Source organism: Eleutherodactylus coqui, chromosome 4 (genome assembly GCF_035609145.1).
Source record: "Eleutherodactylus coqui strain aEleCoq1 chromosome 4, aEleCoq1.hap1, whole genome shotgun sequence".
In the NCBI taxonomy this organism is placed as follows: Eukaryota; Metazoa; Chordata; class Amphibia; order Anura; family Eleutherodactylidae; genus Eleutherodactylus; species Eleutherodactylus coqui.
Window position 1 is genome coordinate 156913105 of NC_089840.1, and position 27668 is coordinate 156940772.

At 46.8% G+C, this 27668-nt stretch overlaps 1 protein-coding gene across 1 annotated transcript in view; it reads left to right on the forward strand.

Annotated features, from left to right (window-relative positions):
* Positions 1-902: 902 nt before the first annotated feature.
* The window catches only part of SARS1 (seryl-tRNA synthetase 1), a 117638-nt gene continuing 90872 nt past the window's right edge, over positions 903-27668 (forward strand). Inside the window, exons 1-3 of the mRNA XM_066600332.1 lie at positions 903-1161; positions 16491-16561; positions 16699-16779. Coding sequence (XP_066456429.1) covers positions 1026-1161; positions 16491-16561; positions 16699-16779 — 288 coding nt within the window. The 5' untranslated portion in view covers positions 903-1025. The remainder of the gene's footprint in view (positions 1162-16490; positions 16562-16698; positions 16780-27668) is intronic.

Below are 27668 nucleotides of genomic sequence, written 5' to 3' on the forward strand. Positions count from 1 at the left end.
GAGAGAAATCTCCAGCCGCCCTGCTGTGAGCCAGCGATACTAACACTCGAGCAGGTGCACAAGAGTCAGTATGTGTGCGGACGAGTGTTGGGTATCGTTTGCCTGACACCCGTCCCGTCTAAATGGCCTTTAGCGTTAGCGGGTTCACCAGGCCAAAATGTAATCTGTGCTACAGGTTTCTCATACTTCACAGTCACGCATGATTCATCTTGAATAATTTAACCCTCTGTTGAAAGTGTCAAAAGTTGTTATAAATTTGCACTCCCAAATTCTTCTGTGGCTTTGTGCTTTTGAAATTACCTTTTAATATGGTGACTTCCATGTGTTCTATGTCACCCTGACTATCCTCTGTCACCCAGGAGGCATATTAGCACTAACTGCTTAGGTTAAGCAGGGTTTAGGGTTACGGTTTAGGGTTAGTTTAAGGGTTTAGGGTTAGGTTTAGCTAACCCTAAACTGTAACCCTAAACCTAACCCCGTGCTGCTTAAGTGTAGTGTGTAGCGCACGTCTGCTTAACTGTATTGTGTAGTGCAATGCGCGTGCACGCTGTGTAGTCACGTGGTGCCGAAGAGCTAATCAGCAGCGCTGCTTAACCTAAGCAGTTAGTGCTAATATGCACCCAGGAGCCCAGACTACCCTCTTCCACCCGGAAATCCAACTACTCTCTGTGACCTGGACGCATATTAGGCTTTTACTCCCCACTTCTACACGAGCCAACCTAAACAACCATTAACCGTGAATCAGCCAAACCAAATAACCAATCATTGTGAATCAGCCAACCAAAATAACCAATCACCGGAATGAGTAAATCCAAACAACCAATCAGGTTCCGCATAGTGTGGATTTGGGGAGTAATATAGATATATGCCATCTTCCGGGCACGTGACAGTGACGTCATCGGTCGCCGCCAGCCAATCCACTGTGTGCGTGTCATGCTCCTGGCTCCTTCTACCCGCCGCTGCTGTGTGCCGGCTGCTGCTGAGCGCCCCTCGTCCTGTCTGTAGACTCACACTGCGCTACAACCATGGTTTTAGATCTGGACTTGTTCCGCGAAGACAAGGGCGGAGACCCGGAGCTAGTGCGGGAGACGCAGAGGAAGCGCTACAAGGATGCCGGGCTGGTGGACGCCTTGTTAGTGGCAGACACTGCGTGGAGAAAATGTAAGTATCTGCTGTCGTCACTTCCATAACGAGCCGTGTGTGAGGGCGGCCTCCTCTGCAGCGGCGTCCGGTACAGCGGCGTTGTTTCGTGGCCGCCCCGGCTGTCCGTCCAACGTAATGTGCTACCCTGCAGACTGATGCAATACTGCGGGGCGGACTGTCGGGGTGCAGCGCCATCTAGTGGCGTGTGCTTGTAATGATTCACTGCAGGGACGGGAGCCGAAGATATCCAATTCCCCTCCCCAGCACTATGTAATGTAGCACGGCAGGTATTCTTTCCCCTTCCCCTGCACACACCCCTCTGGACACTGTGTAATGGAACGCCGCGGATGCCCCCCTTCCCCGGACACGGTGTAATGGAACGCCGCGGATGCCCCCCTTCCCCGGACACGGTGTAATGGAACGCCGCGGATGCCCCCCTTCCCCGGACACGGTGTAATGGAACGCCGCGGATGCCCCCCTTCCCCACCCACGGTGTAATGGAACGCCGCGGATGCCCCCCTTCCCCACCCACGGTGTAATGGAACGCCGCGGATGCCCCCCTTCCCCGGACACGGTGTAATGGAACGCCGCGGATGCCCCCCTTCCCCGGACACGGTGTAATGGAACGCCGCGGATGCCCCCCTTCCCCGGACACGGTGTAATGGAACGCCGCGGATGCCCCCCTTCCCCGGACACGGTGTAATGGAACGCCGCGGATGCCCCCCTTCCCCGGACACGGTGTAATGGAACGCCGCGGATGCCCCCCTTCCCCGGACACGGTGTAATGGAACGCCGCGGATGCCCCCCTTCCCCGAACACGGTGTAATGGAACGCCGCGGATGCCCCCCTTCCCCGGACACGGTGTAATGGAACGCCGCGGATGCCCCCCTTCCCCGGACACGGTGTAATGGAACGCCGCGGATGCCCCCCTTCCCCGGACACGGTGTAATGGAACGCCGCGGATGCCCCCCTTCCCCGGACACGGTGTAATGGAACGCCGCGGATGCCCCCCTTCCCCACCCACGGTGTAATGGAACGCCGCGGATGCCCCCCTTCCCCACCCACGGTGTAATGGAACGCCGCGGATGCCCCCCTTCCCCACCCACGGTGTAATGGAACGCCGCGGATGCCCCCCTTCCCCACCCACGGTGTAATGGAACGCCGCGGATGCCCCCCTTCCCCGGACACGGTGTAATGGAACGCCGCGGATGCCCCCCTTCCCCGGACACGGTGTAATGGAACGCCGCGGATGCCCCCCTTCCCCGGACACGGTGTAATGGAACGCCGCGGATGCCCCCCTTCCCCGGACACGGTGTAATGGAACGCCGCGGATGCCCCCCTTCCCCGGACACGGTGTAATGGAACGCCGCGGATGCCCCCCTTCCCCGGACACGGTGTAATGGAGCGCCGCGGATGCCCCCCTTCCCCGGACACGGTGTAATGGAGCGCCGCGGATGCCCCCCTTCCCCGGACACGGTGTAATGGAGCGCCGCGGATGCCCCCCTTCCCCGGACACGGTGTAATGGAACGCCGCGGATGCCCCCCTTCCCCGGACAGGGTGTAATGGAGCGCCGCGGATGCCCCCCTTCCCCGGACACGGTGTAATGGAGCGCCGCGGATGCCCCCCTTCCCCGGACACGGTGTAATGGAGCGCCGCGGATGCCCCCCTTCCCCGGACACGGTGTAATGGAGCGCCGCGGATGCCCCCCTTCCCCGGACACGGTGTAATGGAGCGCCGCGGATGCCCCCCTTCCCCGGACACGGTGTAATGGAGCGCCGCGGATGCCCCCCTTCCCCGGACAGGGTGTAATGGAGCGCCGCGGATGCCCCCCTTCCCCGGACAGGGTGTAATGGAGCGCCGCGGATGCCCCCCTTCCCCGGACAGGGTGTAATGGAACGCCGCGGATGCCCCCCTTCCCCGGACACGGTGTAATGGAACGCCGCAGATGCCCCCCTTCCCCGGACACGGTGTAATGGAACGCCGCAGATGCCCCCCTTCCCCGGACACGGTGTAATGGAACGCCGCAGATGCCCCCCTTCCCCGGACACGGTGTAATGGAACGCCGCAGATGCCCCCCTTCCCCGGTGTAATGGAACGCCGCAGATGCCCCCCTTCCCCGGTGTAATGGAACGCCGCAGATGCCCCCCTTCCCCGGTGTAATGGAACGCCGCAGATGCCCCCCTTCCCCGGTGTAATGGAACGCCGCAGATGTCCCCCTTCCCCGGTGTAATGGAACGCCGCAGATGTCCCCCTTCCCCGGTGTAATGGAACGCCGCAGATGCCCCCCTTCCCCGGACACGGTGTAATGGAACGCCGCAGATGCCCCCCTTCCCCGCACACGGTGTAATGGAACGCCGCAGATGCCCCCCCCCTCCCCCGCAGATGGAACTCCTTTGATAGAAGCTGGGTTGCTGCATCCATTTTTGCTTTTATTTGAGAACGGTTCCTTGTGACAAAATGGACTCCAGGACCCGGTAAAGGTTTTTAAATATCCTTTATGCAGTATAGCCCACCACAGAAGGGGCGACGAGCCTGTAACGAGCGTGCGGCAAGGGGCGACGAGCCCATTTTGCAGGTGTTTATTAGAGGTTTTACAGTAGAAGTGGTTTCCTCGTGTTAGGCCCCCTGTCCATGGGTGAGGCGGAATATCGCTAGCCATATTTCACCTCCAGGGAACGGGACAGAACTGTTATTGAATGGCTGTGATGGGTTAACGCAGAACCAGCTTTCATTGGCTGACGCCGCGCTGAGTTAGCCAATCAGAGCATTAGCTTTCTGGAGACGGGGCATTCAAGCCTCGCTTTCAGAAAGCAATGCTCTGTCGGCATGGAGGAGGGAGCGACAGCCTGCAGCAGCGTCGCGGGAGGTGAGTATTGATTTTTTTTTTTCCTCTTCGGCGTATAAGTCGACAGTTGGGGGTCGTCTTATACGCCGGAAAATACGACTCGTAAAAATTTCTAAGCAGAATGAAAAGGAAAAAAAAATTGGTCATTTTCACCATCTGCAGCGCATAAACTGCGGCAGAAATGACCTGCCTTTTAATAAAATCAACAGTATCTGCACCAAGACACGAATTACCCCAGAGCTGTAGCTGCTACCTAATCACTGACGTGAAAACCTCATGGAAGGGAAGAAGCGCATTTGTATTGAAACGCGTGGTCATCAGAGGTGCTGTAGCTGCTGTGTATTGCGGACATGTGAGCTAGCTGCTGCCGGACGGGGCCTTCCACAATGGTGTTCCTGCTGATCTGTTAGTAAACAGGTCTGGTAGACCTTCTATCCTTAGAATGGGAGATTTGTACCTGGTTTTCACGTCATCGCTGGTGAGATAACCTATACCGATACTAGTCCTTTTGAATTTCACCTCTACCTCTTATACTAGTAATTATTAGGAAATTATAGTACCAGTGTTTCTGTTGGCACATCACACTCACAGTAGCTTGATTGCTCCCCCCACAGCAGTGACATCACCACAGGTCCTTTAGCCCACCTGGATCTCTGTGGTGGAGGTAAGTCAGTGTGTTCTGTCCGGACTGCTGAGTTGTGTCTGATATAATAGCGGTTTAGTTGTATTTTCTTTGTGTTATTTTTGTCCTCTCCTTTTCAAGAGCCCTAACTGTGTTTTTCTGTCGGTCAGACTCTGTGTTTTTATATATGTTGTAGGACCTTCAATGATGTCATAAGGGGGCAGAGCGATGACCTCACCAGGTGTGGAGCATAAGAAACACACCCACACACATACTCACAGACAAGTGTTCTTTACTAGTTTGATTTACTATTATTATTATATTACAGTTCGGGGCACTGTTGTAATGCATGCTTCTGTAGCATTTATTATATTCTCCGAAGTTTGTTACTGATTATTACTACTCTCTTCTTTCACCTGTTTGCACGCAGAATTGCTGGTATAATAGATTCTATTAAGTTGTGACATGGTAACTATTCTGTGGGTCAGTGGGATTACAAAGATACATTTAGGGCTCCCACACACACTGTCAATGGGACTTTCTAATATTAAAAACGCATTGCAAGTTTGTGATTTGCGATTTTGGTGCGATGCATTTTTAACTTTAGAATATCCCATTGACATTCACGTTAAAAAAAAATTGCAAGTGTATGGGAGCCCTTAATAGGTTATTTTGTACTACTTTGAAATCTTAAATTTCATATATATAATATTTAATCTTTTTAAACTTTCTGAAGGTGAGGGAGGGTCAATAAGTGGAACAGGTTGCTAAGGGAGGGGGAAGTCTTCAGAGGCTGGGTTTAGTGATCCTGCATTGAGCATGGGTTTGAACTCAATAAACCTGGAGGTACCTTCCAATTCTACGATACTTTTTTTTTTTTTCTGTCGCAATCTTTTGACAGCTATAACTTTTATGTTTCAATAGTTGTGTGAGGGCTTGCTTTTTTGGAGTGACCTGTGGTTTTTATTGGTACCATTTTGGAGTACCTATGGCTTTCCGATTGCTTCCTACTTTTTGTTCTGTGGCAAGGCATAATGGGCAACATGTATAAGTACTATATAATGCAATACAGAGGTATTACAGTATGTGGTATGATTTAGAAGTTGCAGTTCCCTAGTGGAACTAAGAAAAATGTTAAATAATTTCAATAAAAAAAATTATAGAAGTTAAAGCAAAACCTTTTAACCAGAACAAAACTAAACAGTAAAAAATAAGCATTATTGGTATCTGTACTTTTAGACCTGTCCTTTGCCTTCAACATGGTCGACCCCCTCCCACCCGCAGCTGTCACTGTGGAGGTGCTGCTGTTATAAACTCTCTCCTCCCTTGGCATCACTAACCTCGCGCTCTTCCCTTGTTATAAACTCTCTCCTCCCACTTGCACACCAAGTTCTTGCCTCACCCTCCATGTTGAAGCCCCCAAGGCTCTGTCCCAGGATTACTACTCTTCTTTATCTCTACTTATGGCCTAGGACCGCTCATAGAATTTCATGACTTCCAGTACCATCTTGCCAAGATGTTAGCTCTCCTCTATCCTGAATCCAAGAGTGTACCAGTTAATATCCCCTTTTTTCTGTTGCCTCTTTCTAAAACTCGACATGAAGAAACTGAACTCGCTATTTTACCCCATCCTGCTCAACACCCCCATGGACTTGCCAATAACAATCAATGGCTCCATACTTCCCCCAGTCCCACAAGTCCACTGTAACTTTTGAATCAGTCCTGTCCTTCATACTGCACATACAAACCTGTGCCTCCTCCTGGTGCCTTGAGCTCAAAAACATCTCTCGGATATCCTCCTTCCCTTATGGCCATGGTAGCACCAAGGAGAGCCTGCCCCGTATCTTTTTAAAGGCAGGAACACCAGTCACCTCCCTATTCCCTGTTTCCTGTCCATAGGACATTTTGGAGAACGCTGAGATAGCTGCTGCTCGGCTGTGTCAGCTCTTAAAAGCATTCCAGATCTCTAAATGCTACGGACTGCAGGGCTTCACTTCCAAACTCCATGGCATGAGAAGTTACATGTCTGGTGTAAGGCCTCTTTCACACAGGCGCTTTTAAACGCCGCGTTAATTGCAGTATAACGCTCCCATTGAAATCAATGGGACCTCGCAGATATTCCTTTGACCGCGGCACTTTCCAACGCTGTCTGCTCTATATTTGTCTTTTTAGAGCATCTCATCTATCACAATGATGCGGTGCGCTAAAATACGTTGTCGACTGCAGGGAGCTGCAGCTGAAAGTGAAAGTAAAATCACGGCAAAGTACCGTGTTTGAGAACGGCCTAAGTGTCCACTAGCAACCTCTGGGTGAGCCAGGAATGATCCTCTCGTCTCCTGCAGCAGATGATGTGCTCCTGTGTCTCTGGAGGGATACTTCTACAGTTGGGGGAGAACCCTTTGGCGGTATACACTCCCTGGGTTGTTGCACTGGGCCCGGAGGTTTGTGGGGCGTCCATCAGATGGGGTTCAAGTGTGCAATGCTCTGGACGCTGCCTCATATTATCACTGATTGGAGCTGGGAGAAGTAACGAACTCTATCCGATAGGATCTCCCGCCAGTCCAGTGACTAGAATCATCCTGCAGAAGGGAGTGAATTCTGCGTTTGCCTTAACCCTTCATGAGTGAAAAAGTTAAGGTGATGGCTATATGTGTACTTAGCTGAACTGAGGATCTGTATGGTCTCTGTTAGGGATCTATGGTCTCTGGACTTTGCCTTTGGCCTCTGAATAAGCCTATAGCATCTTCTGGCTTTCCCTGTAGCCTATCGGCCTTTTATGGCTTTGATAACAGCCTTGGGGGCTCTACCTACAGCCGGTTGCCCCTCATGGTTTTGCCTATGGCCTTAGGGCTCTGCTTGTAGCTTGATGGCCTTTATGGCTCTGCCTATAACCTAATAACCCTTATGGCTGGTTGTGTGGCTTTTTGCTTTATGGCTTAAATATCTTTTATTACTTAAGCTGTAGCTTTCATGGCTTTTGGGCTTTGCCTATAGCCTTTGTGGTTTTTGCCCTGTGACCTAGTGGCCTTTGTAGGTTTGGCCTTTTTTCTTTTGTGGTTACCTATGGTCTATAGCCTTTTGGGCTTTGTCTAGATCCTTTTTGCATTTTAATTAGTGGCTTTGTGTCAGACCTAGGTATTAATAGGGACTGTGCTTGGCTTGTGGCTTGTGGACTCACCTATTTATGTTACTTGTAGGCGGTATTGGTGTACCTTGACGCCACCAGAAGCTAGGGGTTTGACAGGAGGAACGCCCCTCTCACACTCCTAGCTCCCGATAGGGTGAAGGCACAAAGGTCCTCTACAGTTATTCGCTGTACATTATAATCTGTAAATGCTGGCGTGTTACAGCTGTAACATGGCAGCATTACATGTCATAATGTAAGGCTAATAATTGTAGTAACCCTCAGTATAACGCTGCAGCGGTGGAAGTCAAATCTATGGAGACGCTGCAGCGTGTTTCTGCCCTGTTATACCCGCCATTTAAGTCAAGGCTGATGCTCTGCCGCCCGCTCACCTATCTGTTCTGCCCGCCGCCTCCATCCCCGGCGCTTTGTCATTACACTTTGGTCCCGACTGACGTATGTAATTTGCGTTGCGGCGACTGAATCAGTGACCCGTGCACGGCGCTCCCGGCTTATGTTTGCGGTCCCTGCTGGCAACGGCGCGCAGGGCTTCCACACTGAGGGCAGTTCAGGACCGGCGCCGCGGCAGAATCAACTTCTTCCTGGCAGTGGTAATACTGTAACGAAGGCTTGCACCTTCTGCCCTGCTGCCACAGCCGATGCTGCCGTTTCTCGGCAGCACTGCCGGCGCCCGCAGTTATCGATTCTCTATTTTAACTTTTTTTTTTGTGCCCTTGCAGGACCTGGGGGCTCTCCCCATGTGCAGCCAATCACATTGAGGGGGCGTCACCTCTCTTTCAATCTTGACTCCATCAGGAATTCCTGGTGGCGTCAAGATACACTAATACCCTTGTAGGCTTGTGGCTGCTGAGGTTTGCTAATGGCTTTATGATCTGCCTTTTACCCATAGCCTCAAGGCTTTGCCTATGACCTGGTTACTCGTATTCTCTGTGTTGGGCTGCTGGCTGATGACCTCCTGCTTTTGACAGGTGATCTTCAGTGGAAAGACAATAGATGAAGCTTCCTCCCTGCAAGTCTTCAGTAAGGTATCTAGGGTAGAGAATGCCTTTGGAGATCTGAGGGAAGACTGATAAGAACAAGATAATCAATAGATGGAAGTTACAAAAATCCCCCATCAGAGGTAAATTGTAACTGTGTTTCTTCCTGACATTGCCTCCTTTTGTGGAGTAGTTATAGGATGCTTTTATACTTTGGAAGATTTGTTTTTCATAAGCTATCTACACGAATCCACCTAACTTTAAAATCGAGAATCCAGAACTAGGATTTTTGCTTGGATTCCTCCTGAGTACAATGTATTGGGGGTAATGTGGTGTAAATAGTTGTTCCTTTCTGGGAATCAGACTTTTTAAGAACAACAAAGCATCTTCTATAGTCTAGCTGGCTCTAATAGAGAAACCAGAACAATGGGGCAAGTAAGGTCTGGGCGGCTAAGAAGCGGTTATGTATTCTGTAATTTGGAAAGTCTTAGGTGTTTGGCAGTTTTCATCATCAGAAGGGAGTGCTGATACTTCAGGGCTACAAGTCAGTTGGAGATTCTTTATTGGTGGATTCCCCAATCCAGTGAGTTATCAGCCATCAGCAGAATATTACTTCAGGCCATCAACCCTCCTGCGTTGACCTAGTTTATTTTCTTACTGGTGCTGTCATGGGCGTAAGAAAAAACTTAAGATTTACCGGTAACCAGATGTCCATGAACCCTTGGCAGCACCACTAATTCTCCCCCATCTTGCAGTAGTTGAGTTAAAAATAAATTTTACAGAATAAAATGGAAGTACTGTATAAATGTAAATAAAAAGCATCGGCCTCAATTAGTCCCTGGATCTTACTATAGAACTGAGGAGGTAACTGGTACACAGCGGGAGGCGCACTCACTGCTGCTGTCATGGGCTCCCGGAAAACGGATTACTAGTAAGTAATCTTACATTTCCCTAACCGCAAGTCAATAAAAATGATAGTACATGGTATAGAAAATTACAGTCCCCCCTGACTTGTCTATTATATCACATGTGCTGACAATGACATCCATAGCTAAAAAAATGGAAAACCCCTGAGGGAGGTCCAATCATTAACTGAGATATTTCTAGGAGTCCAATTTAACTGTGTAATGGAACATCTGATTGCAAACAGATTGGGCCAATTGGGAAAATGTAAAGACCACTGGGTAAAGTGGCTTCTTTCCTCAGGATACTCATGTTAATTTCCTGCCTCAAAAATGAATCTATTGGGTGCAAAAGAAAATATATCTTTAAGCATAGTTGTTTTAGGAATTGCCTCATTTAGGTATTCATTATGATGTGAAAATGCAGCTGAGTTATTATCCAGGTGGACGCCCTTGACCATGTAACCCATTGTTAAGTTCCACTGCTTGTTCTATTTTTTTTTTTCCTTTCTTGCCTCTTTTCAATAGTGTTTCCCTGATAATAAGCCCTAGCTACACTATATGTAAAAATATAAACTCACCTAGGAGCTGGTGTTTGGGTTCCTTGCGCTGCTGCAGGCATTTGTGTTCTCCTGCATACCAACAGAGCAGTTCTTCCTGGTAGCAGTGCTTGAATACCCTGCCTCCAGCAAGCTAATGCTCTCATTGGTTAATCGAGCGCCACGTCAGCCCGCTACCAGGAAGAACTGCTGTCGGCATGCAGGAGGACACGGCAGCCTTCAGCAGTGACGAGACAGCGTGAGGGACCCGAGAGCCGGGTGCTAGGTAAGTATTATAAGACACTGTGCCTCTTTTGAGGCAAAAATTAATATAATGCAGTGTGTTAATTTTGAGGAAACCCGGTAGTATTATCATAGAATGGTAAAGTTGGAAGGGACCTCCAGGGTGATCTGGTCCAACCCCCTTCTTAGTGCAGAATTCACTAAATCATTCCAGACAGATATTTGCCCAGCCTTTGTTTGAAGACTACCATTGAAGGAGAACTCACCACCTTCCCTGGTAACCTGTTCCACTCATTGATCACCCTCACTATCAGAAAGTTAGCTGAACATTCCCAGATCCTTTGACCGTACCTCATAAGACATGATTTTCAGACTGCTCACCATCTTGGTAACTCTTCTCTGAACATGCTGTCTCTTCCCCTCCTCCCCATTATATACACACACACACACACACACACACACAATCATAGCAATTCTCCGCTTGCGGACGGCAATTCGCAGCATAGATAGGCTGACCACGGAGATCTGCCTGTCGCCTCCTGCTCCCGGGAGTTCGCAGCGCCTGTGGACAGGAGCCCTAAGGAAGAGTAGAGGGGTATAGATCTCATGTGATCTAGACTCTATGCTTCTTTTTAATACATCCCAAAATTGTGTTTGCCTTTTTGGCTGCTGCATCACATTGTTGACTCATGTACAGTCTATGATCTATTACCCACGTCTCTTTCACATGCGGCTAGTCCCAGATGTAGGACTTTGCATTTCTCCTGTTAAATACCATCCTGTTTGTCGCTACCCACTGTTCAAGCTTTTCTACTTCTTTTTGAATACTCTCTTCTCTATTGTAGGCTATCCCTCCTAGCTTTGTCGTCAGCAAATTTGATCAGTTTCCCATCAATTCCCTTCTCCAGATCATTTATAAAAATAACTTGTTAAGCTTTGCCCATGCTAGCCCATGATCTGCATGAGATAATTGATGGGACCAACACAACCCAATATATGCATACTGAGCGAAGGTATACTCTCCCACCCAATTGGACCTGTGCAGATATTTGTCCAGCCTTTGAACACTTCCATTGAAGGAGAACTCTCCACCTCCTGTGGTTACCTGTTCCACCCTTACTGTCAGAAAGTTGTTTTTTTTCCTAATATCTAATTTGTGTCCCCTTCCTTTTCTGTTTCATGCCATTGCTGATAGTCTTTCTTTGTGCAAATGAGAATAGGGCTGAACCCGCTGCACTGTGACAGCCCTTCTGATATTTGTAGACTGCTATTAAGTCTCCTCTCAGCCTTCTGTTTTTGCAGAAACATTCCCAGATCCTTTAACCGTTCCTAATAGGACATGATTTGCAGGCCTCTCACCATCTTGGTAACTCTTCTCTGAACTTGCTCCAGTTTGTCTGTCTTTTTTTAAAGTGGGGTGCCCAGAACTGGACACAGTATTCCAGATGAGGTCTGAGTAAGGAAGAGGGGATAATGACCTCACATGATCTAGACTCTATGCTTCTCTTAATACATCCCAGAATTGTGTTTGTCTTTTTGCCTGCTGCATAACACTGTTGACTCAGTGATGGTTTAGTGAATCCTGCACTGAGCAGGGTGTTGGACCATATGAACCTGGAGGTCCTTTCCAACTCTACCATTCTATAACTCAAGTATACTAATAGATCATAGACTAAACAGAAGTCTTTTGTATGTGCTTAGCCCAATTCCTCCCATAGAATCATAGAATGGTAGATTTGGAAGGGACCTCCAGGGTCATCTGGTGCAACCCCCTGCTCAGTGCAGGATTCACTAAATCATCCCAGACAAATATTTGTTCATCCTTTGTTTGAACCCTCCTGTGGTAACCTGCTACACCCATTCTCTATGTGCTTTTTTTCTCCCTGAGTTGTCTCCACGACGGCACCACCCGAGATTGCCGCCTCCTGATAGGACAGAGTCACACAGAGAGGTTTAAAAGCTTCCCCCACCTTCCTCAGTTTTCCTGTCCTGCCAGGAAACAGGATCGCAGAGAGGTGCTGGGGGAGATCCCAGCAGGAATACTTAGATTGGAGGTCAGGAAGTTGATCCTCCCTTCCCTAGAATCGTCTCCCGGGATGCTGCAATGGGAGGTTCACCCAGGCCGGATTCCTCCCACTGCGATCCATCATGGGTCTTGCGTGCTGGCCACGTTTTTCTGCCTTCTCCCTGGCGCTGCTGGTACACTGGAGCACCAAATTTGAAAAGAAGGATTCCGAGAGAAGAGTGCTAAAGTAAACCTCTGCAGTGACAGGCTTTTCTGTCCATAAGTGACTGCAGTATTAGCAAAGATTGAGTACTCCAGCATTGGACACTCCCGAACCAGTTGCTACCGTGGGGGGTCGTAAGTAGCCCATTGGGTATAAAGATGCTTGATTTTGAATATCATGTTAAATGAAATATAAGTGCATTTTATTTGCCTCTCCATGTTTGTTAGGGGAACAAGAAAATAGATGGCCCACCAAAGCAAAGACCAAAAAAATGTGCGCAAAAAGATTACCCTTCACATATGACAAAACACTATGCAAACTATGTATAGCCAAGGTTATAAAAGAATCAAGCAGGTTTATGGAGGACAGACAGCTGACTAGGGAGGAAGTACGCTCAACAATGACCTCCCAAATCATACAGCCAGCTACTGAATCTGTGTCCATACGCTCAAGGAGGCCTGGTAGCTCAGGCGATTACTCAGACTCTGAAAGTACCACCATATTTTCAGATGTCGAGGAACAGCCAGCCCTTGAGGAGTCCTCAGATGAGGACGATTGAATAGAAATTTCTTGTAATCAGGAGGACCTTTACGAACTTATAAAGTCGGTCAATATGGAAGAACTCTGACAACCTTGCACTCAGAATGAGGTCTTTGGGGGGAAGGGGGCCGGGGGAAAGATGTAGGCACACTTTTCCAGTCCATAAAAAATATCCAAAAGCTGCTAAAGGAGTGCGGTAAACCCAATACAGGATCCTTCACGACTAAAAGAATTAAAAGGTGCTACCCATTTTCGGAGGAGGTATGCGCAGATTGGGAGAAAACACGCAAGATAAATGTTTCCGTAGCTAAAGTAGCCAAGCGAACTACCCTACTGTTTGAAGATGCTACACAGCTGAGACTTCACAGTCTGCGACCTTCACCAGGCGAAGGTCGCAGTTACCTGCAGCAGTCTGCAATATTCATGGCGGATGGGTCGCAGATCGGATGGCATCCATTGACTTCAATGGAAGGAGTTCGTGTGGAATCAACGCAAAAATGGAACATGTAGCAATTTTATTTCCGTTTGCGAAAATCGCAATTGCTGCGAATATTCTATTTGAATAAATGCGGAATACCACGGATTGTCCGTGTGAGTAACAGTCGCGGATTCTGCAATTCAAATCTGGTTGTGTGCCACTGGCCTTTAGAAAATAAGCGAGATGAAATACCTCCACAGTGCCACCTATTGGAAGGCAGCAATAGTGGCACTGTGGAGTTGTTGTTTCATCTCACTTATTTGCATATTACCCAGAGGAGTGTTAATGGCCTCTTAAGTCGCCTCACTTACCATCCAGGTGCTCTCCCTAAGGAGAAAAGATAGCGTTTCTGACCCACTGGCCTTAGACATATGCCAGTCTTGAAGCGTCGTGTGGTGGAGTAAGATGTGCAGTGATTTTACTATATCTGCACATTTGTTCTTGCTGTGTGATTTGAGATCTGCGATGAGCTTCAGTACTGGACCACATACCAGTGGTGGCCCTGCATCTCAGCACAACCCGGCCTACTTTTTGTTCTCAAAAAAAGCAAGGAAAGTGAAAAAAATTGCACATTTTGGTGTCAAGAAGTATGTGCAAAAAAACCTACATTTTCATGCTAGTTTAACCCCTTCCCGCTCCAGGACGTAAGTTTACATCCTGGGAGCTGGGTACTTCCCACAACATGACGTAAACTTACGTCCTGGCGATAGCGCGGGATCTCATATGATCCTGCGCTATCCCGCAGCGGGAGCCGGCTGTCAGTCACAGAGATCAGAGATGCGCCTCCCGCTATTAACCGCTTTCCTGCCGCGATCTAAGTAGATCGCAGCAGGGAAAGAGTTCAGAGGGAGCGCGCTCCCTCTGTGTCTTTGGCCGGCTCTCGCGATAACATCGCGAGAGCCCGGCCTGTCGCTATGGCAACAGGAAGCCAGACACTGGCGTCCTGTATTCCCAATGCCTATTATCGCTGTATAAGCGATAAGGCATGGCAGGGCACTAGCCATGCCATGCCTTATCACAGTGATGGGCAGTACTGTAGTGAACACAGTTGTGTTTTAAAAAAAAAGTTAAGCCTTTTTTTATGCTTTTTTTTTTTTCTCCTCGTATTAGCATAAAAAAGGTTAAAAAAATTAAACCCCACATATTTTGGTATTGTCGCGTCAGTACAGACGTGTACAATAAGCTGCACATGCTTTTGAGTGTGAACGGAAAATAGCGTAAAAAAACGCTAAAAAACTAAAATGCTAAAAATTGCCTCCCTAAAAACGCAAAAAAAGTGATCAAAAAAGCCATATGTACCCCAAAATGGTAGCAATAAAATCTACAGCTCGTCTCGCAAATAATAAGCCATCACAGAGCTCAGTACATAAAAAAATAAAAAAGTTACAGGACTTTGAATGCAGCGATTTAGAAAAAAAAAATTCCCAAAAAAGGGTTTTTATTGCAGAAAAGTGGAAAAACCTAAAAATAATGTAAGAATTTTGGCATCGTTGTAACCATACCGGCCCGCAGAAAAAATGGATTCTGTCATTTATGCTGCATGATTAACGCTGTAAAAAAAAAAATCGAAGGCAGAATTGATGCGTTTTCTCTCCCTGCTATCATAAAAAAAAAAGTTTTACAATATAGTGAAATGTAAAAATGGCACAGATAAAAGTACAGTTCGCCACGCAAAAAACAAGCCCTTATATGGCCGCGTCGACGGAAAAATTAAAAAATTATGACTTTTGATAAATGGAGAAGAAAATCCGCCAAAAATGCTTGCGTCCTTAAGCCCAAAATAGGTCATGTCCTTAAGGGGTTAAAGCAGATTGCCGAACTGTTACTAACCGAGCTCAATAGTTACTTGGTCAACGATAACCGCCCCTATAACTATGTGCATAAATATGTGTTTTGTTTTTTTTTGTTTTTTTTTAAAACTAAAATCCAAAAGTAAAACCTTAGAATAGATGTTTTATTTTCTGGTTTGTATTAGTACAGATAATGACTTTGGGTGATGATTTCCTTTTTGAATGTTTTTGCTCTGCCCAAAATGCAAGTCTAGTTTTGTCTATAGATTTGCCTTTAGAATTCCTTACATTCAGTAGTGCTGATTAGATCTGCTGGTCATCCAGCCTCCTGTAGTGACATTGCTGCCCGTGGCCTTGATCGGTCAGCCCTATGGAAAATGCAGACAACCTATAAGACGAGAACCTGAGAGGCGGGCGATCAATCCATGGTAGCGGAGCACAAATCAACAAGCGCGGTGTACCACCTTTAGGACTGTAATCTGTGTTTCTACCCATACGTGTTTAAAGAGAACCTAAGTTCTGATGCTGTTAATGGTTGTGACAGGGAGCCAGGTAATGTGTGGTATTTATATTCAACCCATCCAGCTCTGTTGCCCTCCAAAAATCACACGCCGCTGGAAAATCTTACTCTTCAGAGTCGCATGCCGCACTCTCTTATACAAATCTTATGGGGAAGCGTGCGCACGGTAACATGAACAGTTAGATTTATCAGATCTTCAGAGGGCATAGCACTGGATCGCAGGCAGCATGATACATCCCCCCAGCTCCTTCGCCTCCCATAAAGGCACCATAAGTTAATTGACAGAGGGACGTGACAGCTTCCCTCTAAAGTCTTAGTGAAATATCAGATGCCTATGTGGCTTTTTAAGCTTTTTTTTGGCATTTCTTGTATTGTCACTAAATTTAAAAGGGAAAATAATGCCACCAAAAGGTCTATATAAAATGCTGATCTCTGCGTGCATTTTCAGCAGTAGACCTCTGTGTGAATGCAGTTCAATACTGATGAAGGTCTCACAACTCCATGTTTGTCCTTCTAGGCAGATTTCAGGCAGATGCTTTGAACAAGTCTAAGAATCTGTGCAGCAAAAGTATCGGAGAAAAAATGAAGGTAAGTGGCTGTTTTTTCTGTTGTCTCTTGGGGCCTTTCGGAGCTCCACGTTCAGAAGAGAGAGGAGCTGGCGGAGACATAGGCTGTTAGTAGAATGGAGATGCAAGGAGAATTATGTCTCTACTTTGTCCTTGCAGAAGAAAGAAGCTGTTGGTGACACGGATGTCCTCCCAAGCAACATATGTAACGTGGAGGAAGTAACCCCAGATCTACTGACGGTGAGTGTGCTCTAGAGCAGGGGTCCCCAACTCCAGTCCTCAGGGACCACCAACAGGTTGTTTTCAGGATATCCTATGGTAAGAACACCTGTGGCAATGTCTGAGGCACCGACAATAATATCACCTGCGCAACACTGAGGAAATCCTGAAAACATGACCTGTTGGCGGTCCCTGAGGACTGGAGTTGGGGAACACTGCTCTAGAGTCACTGGGGGGGGTTCTCTCTTCAGTTGCCTTTAAAGACTTGAATTAGAAAGGAGTGATTTATTTTCCCCGCTGTATTTTCTACTTGTTCCTGAAAGAATTAGGCTATCTACACAGTCGATACTGTGATACTCGGCCTGGTATCGCGCTCATAAGCGTGCGATGTCCCCGCAAATGTGAGGTGTTTTTCTGCTAAAAACATTCACTTCTTTGAGGTTGCGATCCTTCAGCTGCGTCGGAGGATTGGCAGTGCTTCCCATTGTTTTCAATGGGGAACGTTGCGTGCACATCGCACACCATGTGATGTGTTTTACTCCTCCATTGAAAACAATAGGTGACGCATTCCGAGGAACAGGCAAAGAGAATGTTACAATTTTTTTTCCATGCATTGTTTATGTATACGACTCAATTCAAAAGAATGGAGTTCATATTCATGCGATACTTTGCTTCTCGCAACGCTCATATCTCACACGATTTTCTCATCCGGTTGAAAGCTGTCTCAGTGTTTTAAATAAATCCGGAAATAGTGTGACCCATTGACTTGCTGTCAATTTCGCCCCACTTTGCTGAAAGGAGTGAATCTGTGGTTAAAAATTGGCAGCAAAAATCTCCATGCTACAAAATTTAGATCTGCACCGCTAGTGGGAAAAATTCTGCAGCATGTGGATGATATTTGTTGAGACCTTGGCCACATGTCTACTCCTGGAATACACTACCATTAGAGATGAGCGAACGTACTCGTTTCGAGTACTTACGCACCCGAGTACCGCCATTTTCGAGTACTTCAGTACTCGGGTGAAAAGATTCGGGGGGGCGCCGGGGGGCGGGGAGAGGCGTGGCGGTGCGGGGGGGGAGCAGCGGGGAACAGGGGGGAGCCCTCTCTCTCTCCCTCTCCCCCCCCCCCCCCCCCACTCCCCACTGCTACCCCCCCCGTGCCGCCACGGCGCCCCCCGAATTTTTTCGCCCGAGTACGGAAGTACTCGGAATTCGCGGTATTCGGGCGAAAAAGGGGCGTGGCCGAGCACGTTCGCTCATCTCTAACTACCATCCATCCAGCCATGCCTGACAGCCAGCCGGAAGCAAGAACACAAGTTGCCACTATTAACCTCTTACATGCTGCAAGGAAGGTCATCTCTGCAAGGCATATCATAGCTTATCAACTTCCCTTGGGACCGTTTCTTTTGGTCAAGACTTCCAACGTCCCCTTCACGGATAAACGATATGCCAGCTACTTGCCCAGATAGCAATCATCCCGGTTCCACTTGCAGAGCTTTTCATTGAATTTTATTTAAACCTTTTTGTTGTTCCCAAGAAGGATGGATCCGTCCTTACATTTTTAGACTTGAAGAAACTGAATTGATATGTTGAAAGTCTGTTTCCGCTTGTTGTTGCCAAAGTTGGTCATCGCATCCATGGAACAAGGCGAATTCTTGGTGTCCATTGACATCAAGGACACATATCTCCATGTGCCCATCTGCAGAGCGCATCAACATTTTCTGCGCTTCACACTTGGGTGGGAACGCTACCAGTTTGTGACTCTCCCTTTTGGGTTGGCCATGACTTTGCGGGTGTTTACAAAAGTCCGGGTGGCAGTGATATCCTTTGTACACTCCAGGGAGATTGTCACTATCTTCTCATTCAACGTCATGCTAGTGACTAAACACACTCTCATTTCAGGCAGATTATCAGCTACCCCGAGTCCTCTTTCTCTTCCTTTTTCAGCATCTAGAATTTCTGGGCCTTGTGTTTGACACGATAAATTCCCATCTTCTGCTACCAACACAAACTCCAATTACTCCAGACACAGGTGCGCTCCTTACAAATTCAGACTTCGATCTCCATTCAACGTTGTATGAGAGCCCTGGGCTTAATGGTTGCTTCTTTCGAGGTGACTCCATTCAGCCAATTTTATGCCCGACCGCTCGTGTCCAATCTTCTCCTGATTGGACAAATCCGCACAGTCGCTGGATCAGAGAATCCAACTTTTTTGAACGCTTTGTCACTCCCTGGACTCCTGGCTGGAATCCCCTCTATTTTCCAAGGGTAATCTTTCTTGACACTACAGTGGTTGGAGCTGACCACAGATGCCAGTTTCCTCTAGGGAGGTACGTTTCACAACTTCACAGCGCAGGGGAAGTTGATAGTACTGGAGTTGCCGCTCCCAATTAATGTGTTGAACTTTGGGTCATACTACTGTTGCTCTGTCACTTTGGGCAACAGCTGTTAAGGTTCCCAATCTGTGTATCCAAACAGACAATGCGATGGCTGCAGCTTACAAAAATCAAGATGATCAAACGGGAAGGTCAGTGGTACTCATGGCTCCAGACTGGCCTTGATGTGCATGGCACACAGACCTAGTCAACCTTCTCATTGACTTTTGCAGGGGCCTCTCTTTCAGCCTAGTTTAGCCGCACTTCATTTAACAGCGTGGTGGTAGAAGATGTGATCCTGTGGTATCAGGGTTTTTCTGACCATTCTGACTCTGAAGGCTAGGAAATCCTCTTCTTCTTGAGTTTACCATGGTTTTCATCCCATGAGTTTTTCTCTTTCCCTACTACTTTCTTTTTTCAGGCATGTCTAGACATGGACATGAGCCTCAGCTCCCTGAAAGGACAGGTATTGTTCTTCATATAGGGAGTTACCCACGCCACTCCTCACTTGGCCCTAGATGCTCTTCAATCACGTCTCTTTGAAATTATGCGAGACATCCAAGCTCACCTTTTGGCATACAAAGTTGCATTTTTGGTGGATCTCTCCTTCATTCGCCAAATTTCAGAGTTCGCAGGACTCTTGGCCAAACATTCCTTCACTGTATTACACCAGGACAAGGTGGTCCTCCATTATGTTTCTTTCTTCCTACCAAAGGTGGTGTCGTCATTCCACTTCATCGAGGATATTGTCACCATCATTCTGCCCTGCAGAGTCTCATCCAAGCGCACGCACTCTCAATAAGCTTGTTTTTTTTTTCTCTCAGAGAATCTATTTGGCTAAAACTTCTGCTTTGAGCCACTCTGACTCCCTTTTCGAGATTCTGGACAGTCATAGTAAAGACCTTGCAGCTTCCAAGATCATTGCATGCTAGAACTTGTGAGCTGTGGTAGAGGCATATCGTAGAAAAGACAAAGATATACCTTTACGCGTTAGTGCACGTTCAACTCGGGCTGTGGGCATCTCTTGGGCAGCACGTAATGACCCTTCAGATCTGCAAAACAGCCACATGGACCTATTTGCACACCTTTGCAAAATTTTGCAAGGTTCATTTTGCAAGTTTCACTTTTGCATCCTATGATGCCTCTATTGGTTGGCGCGTTTTGCAGATGCCTATATAACTGACCTCATGCCGTCTTATGTATGTTCCCCACCCACTGGGACTGCTCTAGAATGTCCTATGGTCCAACTTGTGTACCCAGTGACGCAAACAAAAAAAATACGATTTTTGTACTTTTTCTTGTTTCATTTAGTTTTATACGTTGCACTTCCTGTGCTACTTTTTCAAATCCTACTCTGCTGCTCTTACTGCTTGCATAGAAACTGATTAGCTTGGTGTCTGCAGGAGGAGCTAACTCTTTTCTGCTCAGTGTCTACCGTCTATTGGCAGTAGCTGTACCCCCAGACAAGAAAAAGACTTTATGGTAAGTCCAACAATCTAATTTGTGTTCATTCCAGCTCCCACAAAAATGCAATAAAAGTAATCTAAAATGTCATATGTGCCCCAATATAGTACCCATAAAAACTATAGCTCATCATGCCAAAAGCAACCTCTCGTACAGCTCCGCCAGTGGAAAAATAAAAAAGTTAAAGGACTTTGCAGCAATGCCAAAAACAATTGTGGAAATGCATAAAAATATATAATTTTGAGATCACCGTAATTGTACCATCCTGTAAATTTTCTCATTTATGCTGTATGATTAATACTGTAAAAAAAAAGCTGTTTTTTTTTTTTCTCCCTGCACAGAAAAAAAAAAAATGAGTCTTGTAATATACATTATATGTGAAGAAAAAAGGTACTAGGCTGTGTTCGTAAGGGGATTAATAATTTTTTATTTTTTTTTTTTTCTCACCCCTGTGCTGGATTCGCAACTGCATTGCTCAATAGTGCTGTATAATGTCCTCCATGCGGCTGCTTCGGATTATGCTCCCTAGCTTTCTGTAGAACACCATCTCCTATTTTCTCTGTGTATGGGAGATGCTATAGCAGTTGGTCTTCACCCACTAGCTCAGTTGAACTAACAATTAGAGCTTGCAGAGAGGAATTCTTCTAAAAAAGTCATATACACATTATAAAATGTCCAGATACAGCATTATTCTGTGAATATACACACAAGTGCTTATTCTGAAATGACAGCTATGCTTTCAAAAATGGAATGGGTGTATTCTCTATTAATGTGAATACACCCAGGAAAGAGATGCTTGCTACCCCGTGGGTGTTTTATTCTGAAACGCTGCACTCCTATACGTAAAAAGGGAGAGGCCAAGGCGGCCAACCCCGTGTCTACAAGTTCAGCTCTGCAGCATTTCAGAATAAAACTCCCACGGGGCAACAAACATCCCTGTCTCTAATTCATGGTGCCTGTAGTTAAGGTGGCAGGAAATTAATGACACAATCTTTTTATCATTCATGTACAGTAGAGAATAGGTTTTCCTTATATAATTTGCAGTACACTAAAATTTCAGCACCTGTTAAAGGGGTTGTCCAATCTATTAAAATGCCTGGCCTAGCCCTAGGATAAGACATCAATATTTGATTGGGCAGGGCGTCCATATCTTAGGATTCCTGCTGATCAGCTAATTGAAGAGGCCACGGTACTCTGAGCTTCGCAACCTCTTCAGTGTTTACATCTGATCGTAGACATGGTGTCACACGGTATCTACCATTTGTAATTTTATGGATATTTTGGAATAAAAAGTGTTTTTAAGGAGTTGGCTTTTCTCCTTTAACATGCCAGAACCCCTTTGCCCACTGTTCCTCATTAATATGCTCCATATCTGCCTGCTATAGACATGCTATATGTCACCACCCCCATGTCTACACCTGTAATGTCACACCTGGACTATGGAGCGGTCTACCAATGAGGACCCTGTGCTGACGATTAGCTACTTCATTACCTTTTTAACATATTTGCAAGTTCTGTGTTCATTCATCCTGGTCTCTTTAAATGTTTTCCATTCTTCCTTTTATTGATTGTTAATGATTGTGCTTTTGAGAATCTCATTTCGTAATATTTCCCCACCTTTTTGGACATTTTTGTCCTTAAGAACATCCAGCCGTTGGATCCTTCCTACCCTCTTTTTGGGTTGCTTTACATACTTTATGTCCCTGTAGGGGACTTAAACCCGTGATGCTGTGATAGTACTTCTGCAATGCATTATCACTATAGATGAGCGAGTAGACTCGCTAAAGGCAATTGCTCGAGCGAGCATTGCCTTTAGCGAGTATCTCCCCCGCTCGAGACTGAAGGTTCGGGTGCCGGGCACGGAGCTGTGGGGGAGGAACGGAGGGGAGATCTCCCCCCCTCTGCTGACAGCCGCTACTCACCACTCACTGCTCCCCCACGCCGTCACCCGAACCTTCCGTCTCGAGCGGGGGAGATACTCGCTATGCTCGCTCGAACAATTGCCTTTAGCGAGTATACTCACTCATCTCTAATTATCACTAATTCTAGCGATCACAGGCCATGACAGACCCAGACTTCCTTTGTGAACCCTTTACATGCCACAACCAACATTGATCGCTGCATGTGAGGAGTTATCAGCAGGGATTGGTGTTCGGCCAGTCACATCTGGCTTTCAGTGTAGATGGTGCTGCTCCGCTTTTGAGCCTGCAACATCCATTGGACATATGTTTTACATACATTAATGGGTATCCCTTCCTAGCTAAGACTTGTATTTTCCTGTGGTGGAAAGGGGTTAACTGAGCAATGTAGGATTGCAAATTTAAATCCCCTACTTAGAAAAATGTAAAGAAAAACATTTGAAATGCTAAAAAAATCAAAATAAGAAAAAAATAAACCCTTAATGAATAAAGAAAAGCGAGACATTGCCATATCCATAGCAAACATAGAAAATAGTTCTTTATCCTACACAGCAAACAGTTTTTTTCATTTCTTTGGGAAGGCCGGGGGGGGGGGGGGGGGGGATCTGGGTTGTGAAATAAACAAAGTTGTATGTACCCTGCAATGGCACTAATGGCACTAAACAAAAAAAATAAAGCCTCATTTCTGGCAGTCCTGCATTCAAAGGTAGAATAACGTAAAAATACATATGCAATTTTGCTATTGTCATAATCCTACCTAATTGCAAGGTGAACACCATTTACAAATAAAGTATCAAAGTAGGCAGCGTCCTTCAGGGGATTACTGTTGACCGTAGTTGGGTGCCAACTATCCCGATCTTCCTGGACAGTCTACAAAATTACGTCAGTCTTTTAATTGTCCATGAAAAAAATCCTCCTGTATAGCCTCTTGTTTATCACCCCAGCCAAACAGGAAGCAGATTTGCTCTCTCATGGTCACACATGGGTTTTTTTAGCCAGAAAAGGAGTGAAATAATGACTTGCTCATCTGATAGCTCCTCCACATTGATTAACCCTGTAGATGCTGCAGTCATTTCTAATCAGAGCATCTAAAAAAAATCACTGAAAAAAATTAAACTTGCCCTTACACAACGCCTTAAAGAGGTTGTCCCGAGGCAAAAGTGAAATTTTTTTTTTTGCCCAGTACTCCTTCTAAAGCAAACATTACAATTTACACGTTTAAAGCGTTTTTAAAGATGGTTTATACTCACCATTCCAGCATTTCATGAACTTATAAAAGTTCTTCTTTAAAGATGGCCGCCGGTCCTTTCCCAGGGGTGCACCGCAGTTTTCTCCCATGGTGCACCGCGGGTCTTCTCCCATGGTGCACCGTGGATGTCTTGCGTTCCACTGCCGATTACAGCCACCTAATTGGCTGATCGGCACCATGTGACGGGGCGGAGCTGCGATGATGACGCGCAGACCAGCTCTCCGGCGCGAGCACACAGCAGAAGACCAGACTGCGCAAGCGCGTCTAAAGAAGCAAGAAGACACCGAAATTAGATGGCTCCATGGAGACGGGGACGCCAGCAACGGAGTGGGTAAGTGAATAACTTCTGTATGGCTCATATTTAATGCACGATGTATATTACAAAGTGCATTAATATGGCCATACAGAAGTGTATAACCCCCCTTGCTTTCGCGGGACAACCCCTTTAAATATTGAAAAAATAAAGACTACACATAATTGGTATCACCACATGCATAACAACCCATACTATAAAATATTAGTTATCCAGCACAGTTAATTAAAAGAAACAAAATGCTGTAGTCACGGCATGCAGCGCCACAGTCTTTGTTTAAACACTGCTTTTATCTATATATATAAAATTGAATGTATGTCTGTCTGCGTGCGTGCGTGTCTGCGTGTGTGTTTGTCCTTTATGCGCTACTACACCATTCATCCGATCGCCATGAAACTTTGGGAAGTTGTTGAGTACACTCCTGGGAAGATTATAGGCATAGTACAACTATCCTACGATAAATGGCGCGCGCGCGTCGTCGAAAGTTACGACCCCCCCCCCCACGTAGATCGAATAAGTAAGCCACCTGCTATTGTGATGTCATCAACATCGGACGCCCTTGAACATGCCCCAACATGTTCTATAAAGCTGCATTGTGAGACCTCCTGCTCATATACTAATATATTACACAGACGACCGCCTCCTCATATACTAATATATTAAACAGACGACCTCCTCCTCATATACTAATATATTACACAGACGACCGCTGAGTACACTCCTGGGAAGATTATAGGCATAGTACAACTATCCTACGATAGGTGGCGCGCGTACGAGCATCGTCGACAGTTATGCCCCGCAGACAAAGATCGTTTGATTTCCATCTCAAGCACAAAAGCAAAAGGCATTACGAGCAACGGGATGCGTGTTCAACTACAAGATGATGCATCCGCCGAACGTTTCGCAAGACAATTGCTGGATATTGAGAATGCTGAGGTAAAATGAAAGCTGTGCTGCGCCAAAAAATTAGCGTCCAAATTTTACGTACGGAATCTAATTTTCTCACATAGAAACTTGAAATTTGGCACGGGCATTGAATATGTCATAAATAGGAAATGCTAATGGGTCCCAACTCGATTATTCAATTCTATGCGCCAAAGAATTATGACATCAACATCGGACGCCCTTGAACATGCCCCAACATGTTCTATAAAGCTGCATTGTGATGTCATTAAGGCTCTATTATGACACGTACAGCTTGGAACCACTAGAGCACGCCAGCCAATTACCATTGGAGTTGGAAGTGGGTAAACGAGTACTAGGATATCTTCCTAAGAAGCCACAGCAGCTGGATAAATTGTATGTTCCACCCAAAGTATCTTCCCAAGAAGCCACAGCAGCCGGATAAATTGGATGTTCCACACAACGGCTATTTTATTCAGCCTGCAAGGGGGAAGCAGCGGCCTACAAAATCTCATTAGTCGCTGCTGCCGTCATTTTTAAAAAAGGTACGCTCAGTTCTTTCATGGAGAACAATGTTTAGTGGAGAACTCGCTTATTGGATACAATGTTGCGAGCTGGGGAAAACCCCTAGAATAATCCACGGCACGCAGGCAGACAAGCAAAGTGTAAATAACTGGATTGGATAGCTATGTCTGTCTGTCTTCGCAGCAACGAATGTATGTATGTCTGTCTTCGCAGCAACGCGCGACGGGTACGCTAGCACCTAGTCTCAAGTATCTACAAGTTTAGTTTGGGTACTACTACCTTTTTATCTACCCACGCTGACCATCTCTGTTCTCTGTCTCTATGTATGTCTGGTTTGTCTTAGCCCTAATCTTCTATATATATAAAATTGAATGTATGTCTGTCTGCGTGCGTGCGTGCGCGCGTGTCTGCGTGTGTGTTTGTCCTTTATGCGCTACTACACCATTCATCCGATCGCCATGAAACTTTGGGAAGTTGTTGAGTACACTCCTGGGAATATTATAGGCATAGTACAACTATCCTACGATAAATGGATAAATGGCGCGCGCGCGCGTCGTCGAAAGTTACGACCCCCCCCCACGTAGATCGAATAAGTAAGCCACCTGCTATTGTGATGTCATCACTGATGTCATCAACATCGGACGCCCTTGAACATGCCCCAACATCTATATATATAAAATTGAATGTATGTCTGTCTGCGTGCGTGCGTGTCTGCGTGTCTGTGTGTGTGTTTGTCCTTTATGCGGTACTAGCGTACCCGTCGCGCGTTGCTGCGAAGACAGACATACATACATATTTCGTTTTTATATATCTAGATGACGGCAGCAGCGACCACTGAGGTTTTGTAGGCCGCTGCTTCCCCCTTCCAGGCTGGATAAAATAGCCGTTGTGTGAGAATCGCTGGGGGGGGGGAGACATTCTTACTGCTGGGAGAATTGCTGGGGGGGGGGGGAGACATTCTTACTGCTGGGAGAATTGCTGGGGGGGGATGGGAGACATTCTGACTGCTGGGAGAATCGCTGGGGGGGATGGGAGACATTCTGACTGCTGGGAGAATCGCTGGGGGGGGATCGGAGACATTCTGACTGCTGGGAGAATCGCTGGGGGGGGATGGGAGACATTCTGACTGCTGGGAGAATCGCTGGCGGGGGAGCGGAGGCATGACTGCTGGGAGAATCGTTGGGGGGAGGGGGGCATGGTGACTGCCAAGAAAATCTCTGTGGGGGAAGGGGGGCATGATGACTGCCAGGAGAACCGCTGGGGGGGAGCCATTATGACTGCTGGGGGAACCACTTGGGGGGAGGGGGGCATTATTATTGCTGGCGGACAGCTGGGGGTGGCATTGTGACTGCTGGTGGACCACTGGGGGGGGGGGGGGTATTATGACTGCTGGGGGAACCGCTGGGGGGGGGAGCGGGCATTATTACTGCTGGGGGACCGCTGGGGTATGTCACTCTTATTACTAATGGGGGGAGTGTCACTATTATTACTGCTGTGGGATGTCACTATTATCGCTGGGGTGAAGGTGTCACTATTACCGCTGGGGTATGTGTACATGTGGCAGAAATGGGCAGGGCTCTTTCAGAATAGACCGGGTGCAGATTTTGACTGCTTTTTAGATGCGGAAATGCTGCAGAATTTTCCACAGAAATCTCCGCTGAGGACATTCTGCAGTATTTCCGCGTCCAAAAAGCAGTCAGAATCTGCACCCGGTCTATTCTGAAACAGCCTTGTCCTTTTTAGAACGACGGGGGTAAAATCATACGTTGTGATAAGCCCCGCCCCCTGACGTGTTGGCACTTTGCGATACATAAGTGGGTTTTGGGTTGTAGTTTGGGCACTCGGTCCCTAAAAGGTTCGCCATCACTGGCCGAGTACATGTTTGCCCACTTCCAACTCCAATGGAGACTGACTGTAAATGGCTGGCGTGCTCTAGTATTTATGGTTTCAAGCTGTACGTGTCATTGCATACAGTCTATCTATCTATCTATCTATCTGTCTATCTATCAGGGTTATTGCATACAGTCTATCTATCTATCTATCTATCTATCTATCTATCAATCAGGGTTATTGCATACAGTCTATCTATCTATCTATCTATCTATCTATCTATCTGTCTATCAGGGTTATTGCATACAGTCTATCTATCTATCTATCTATCA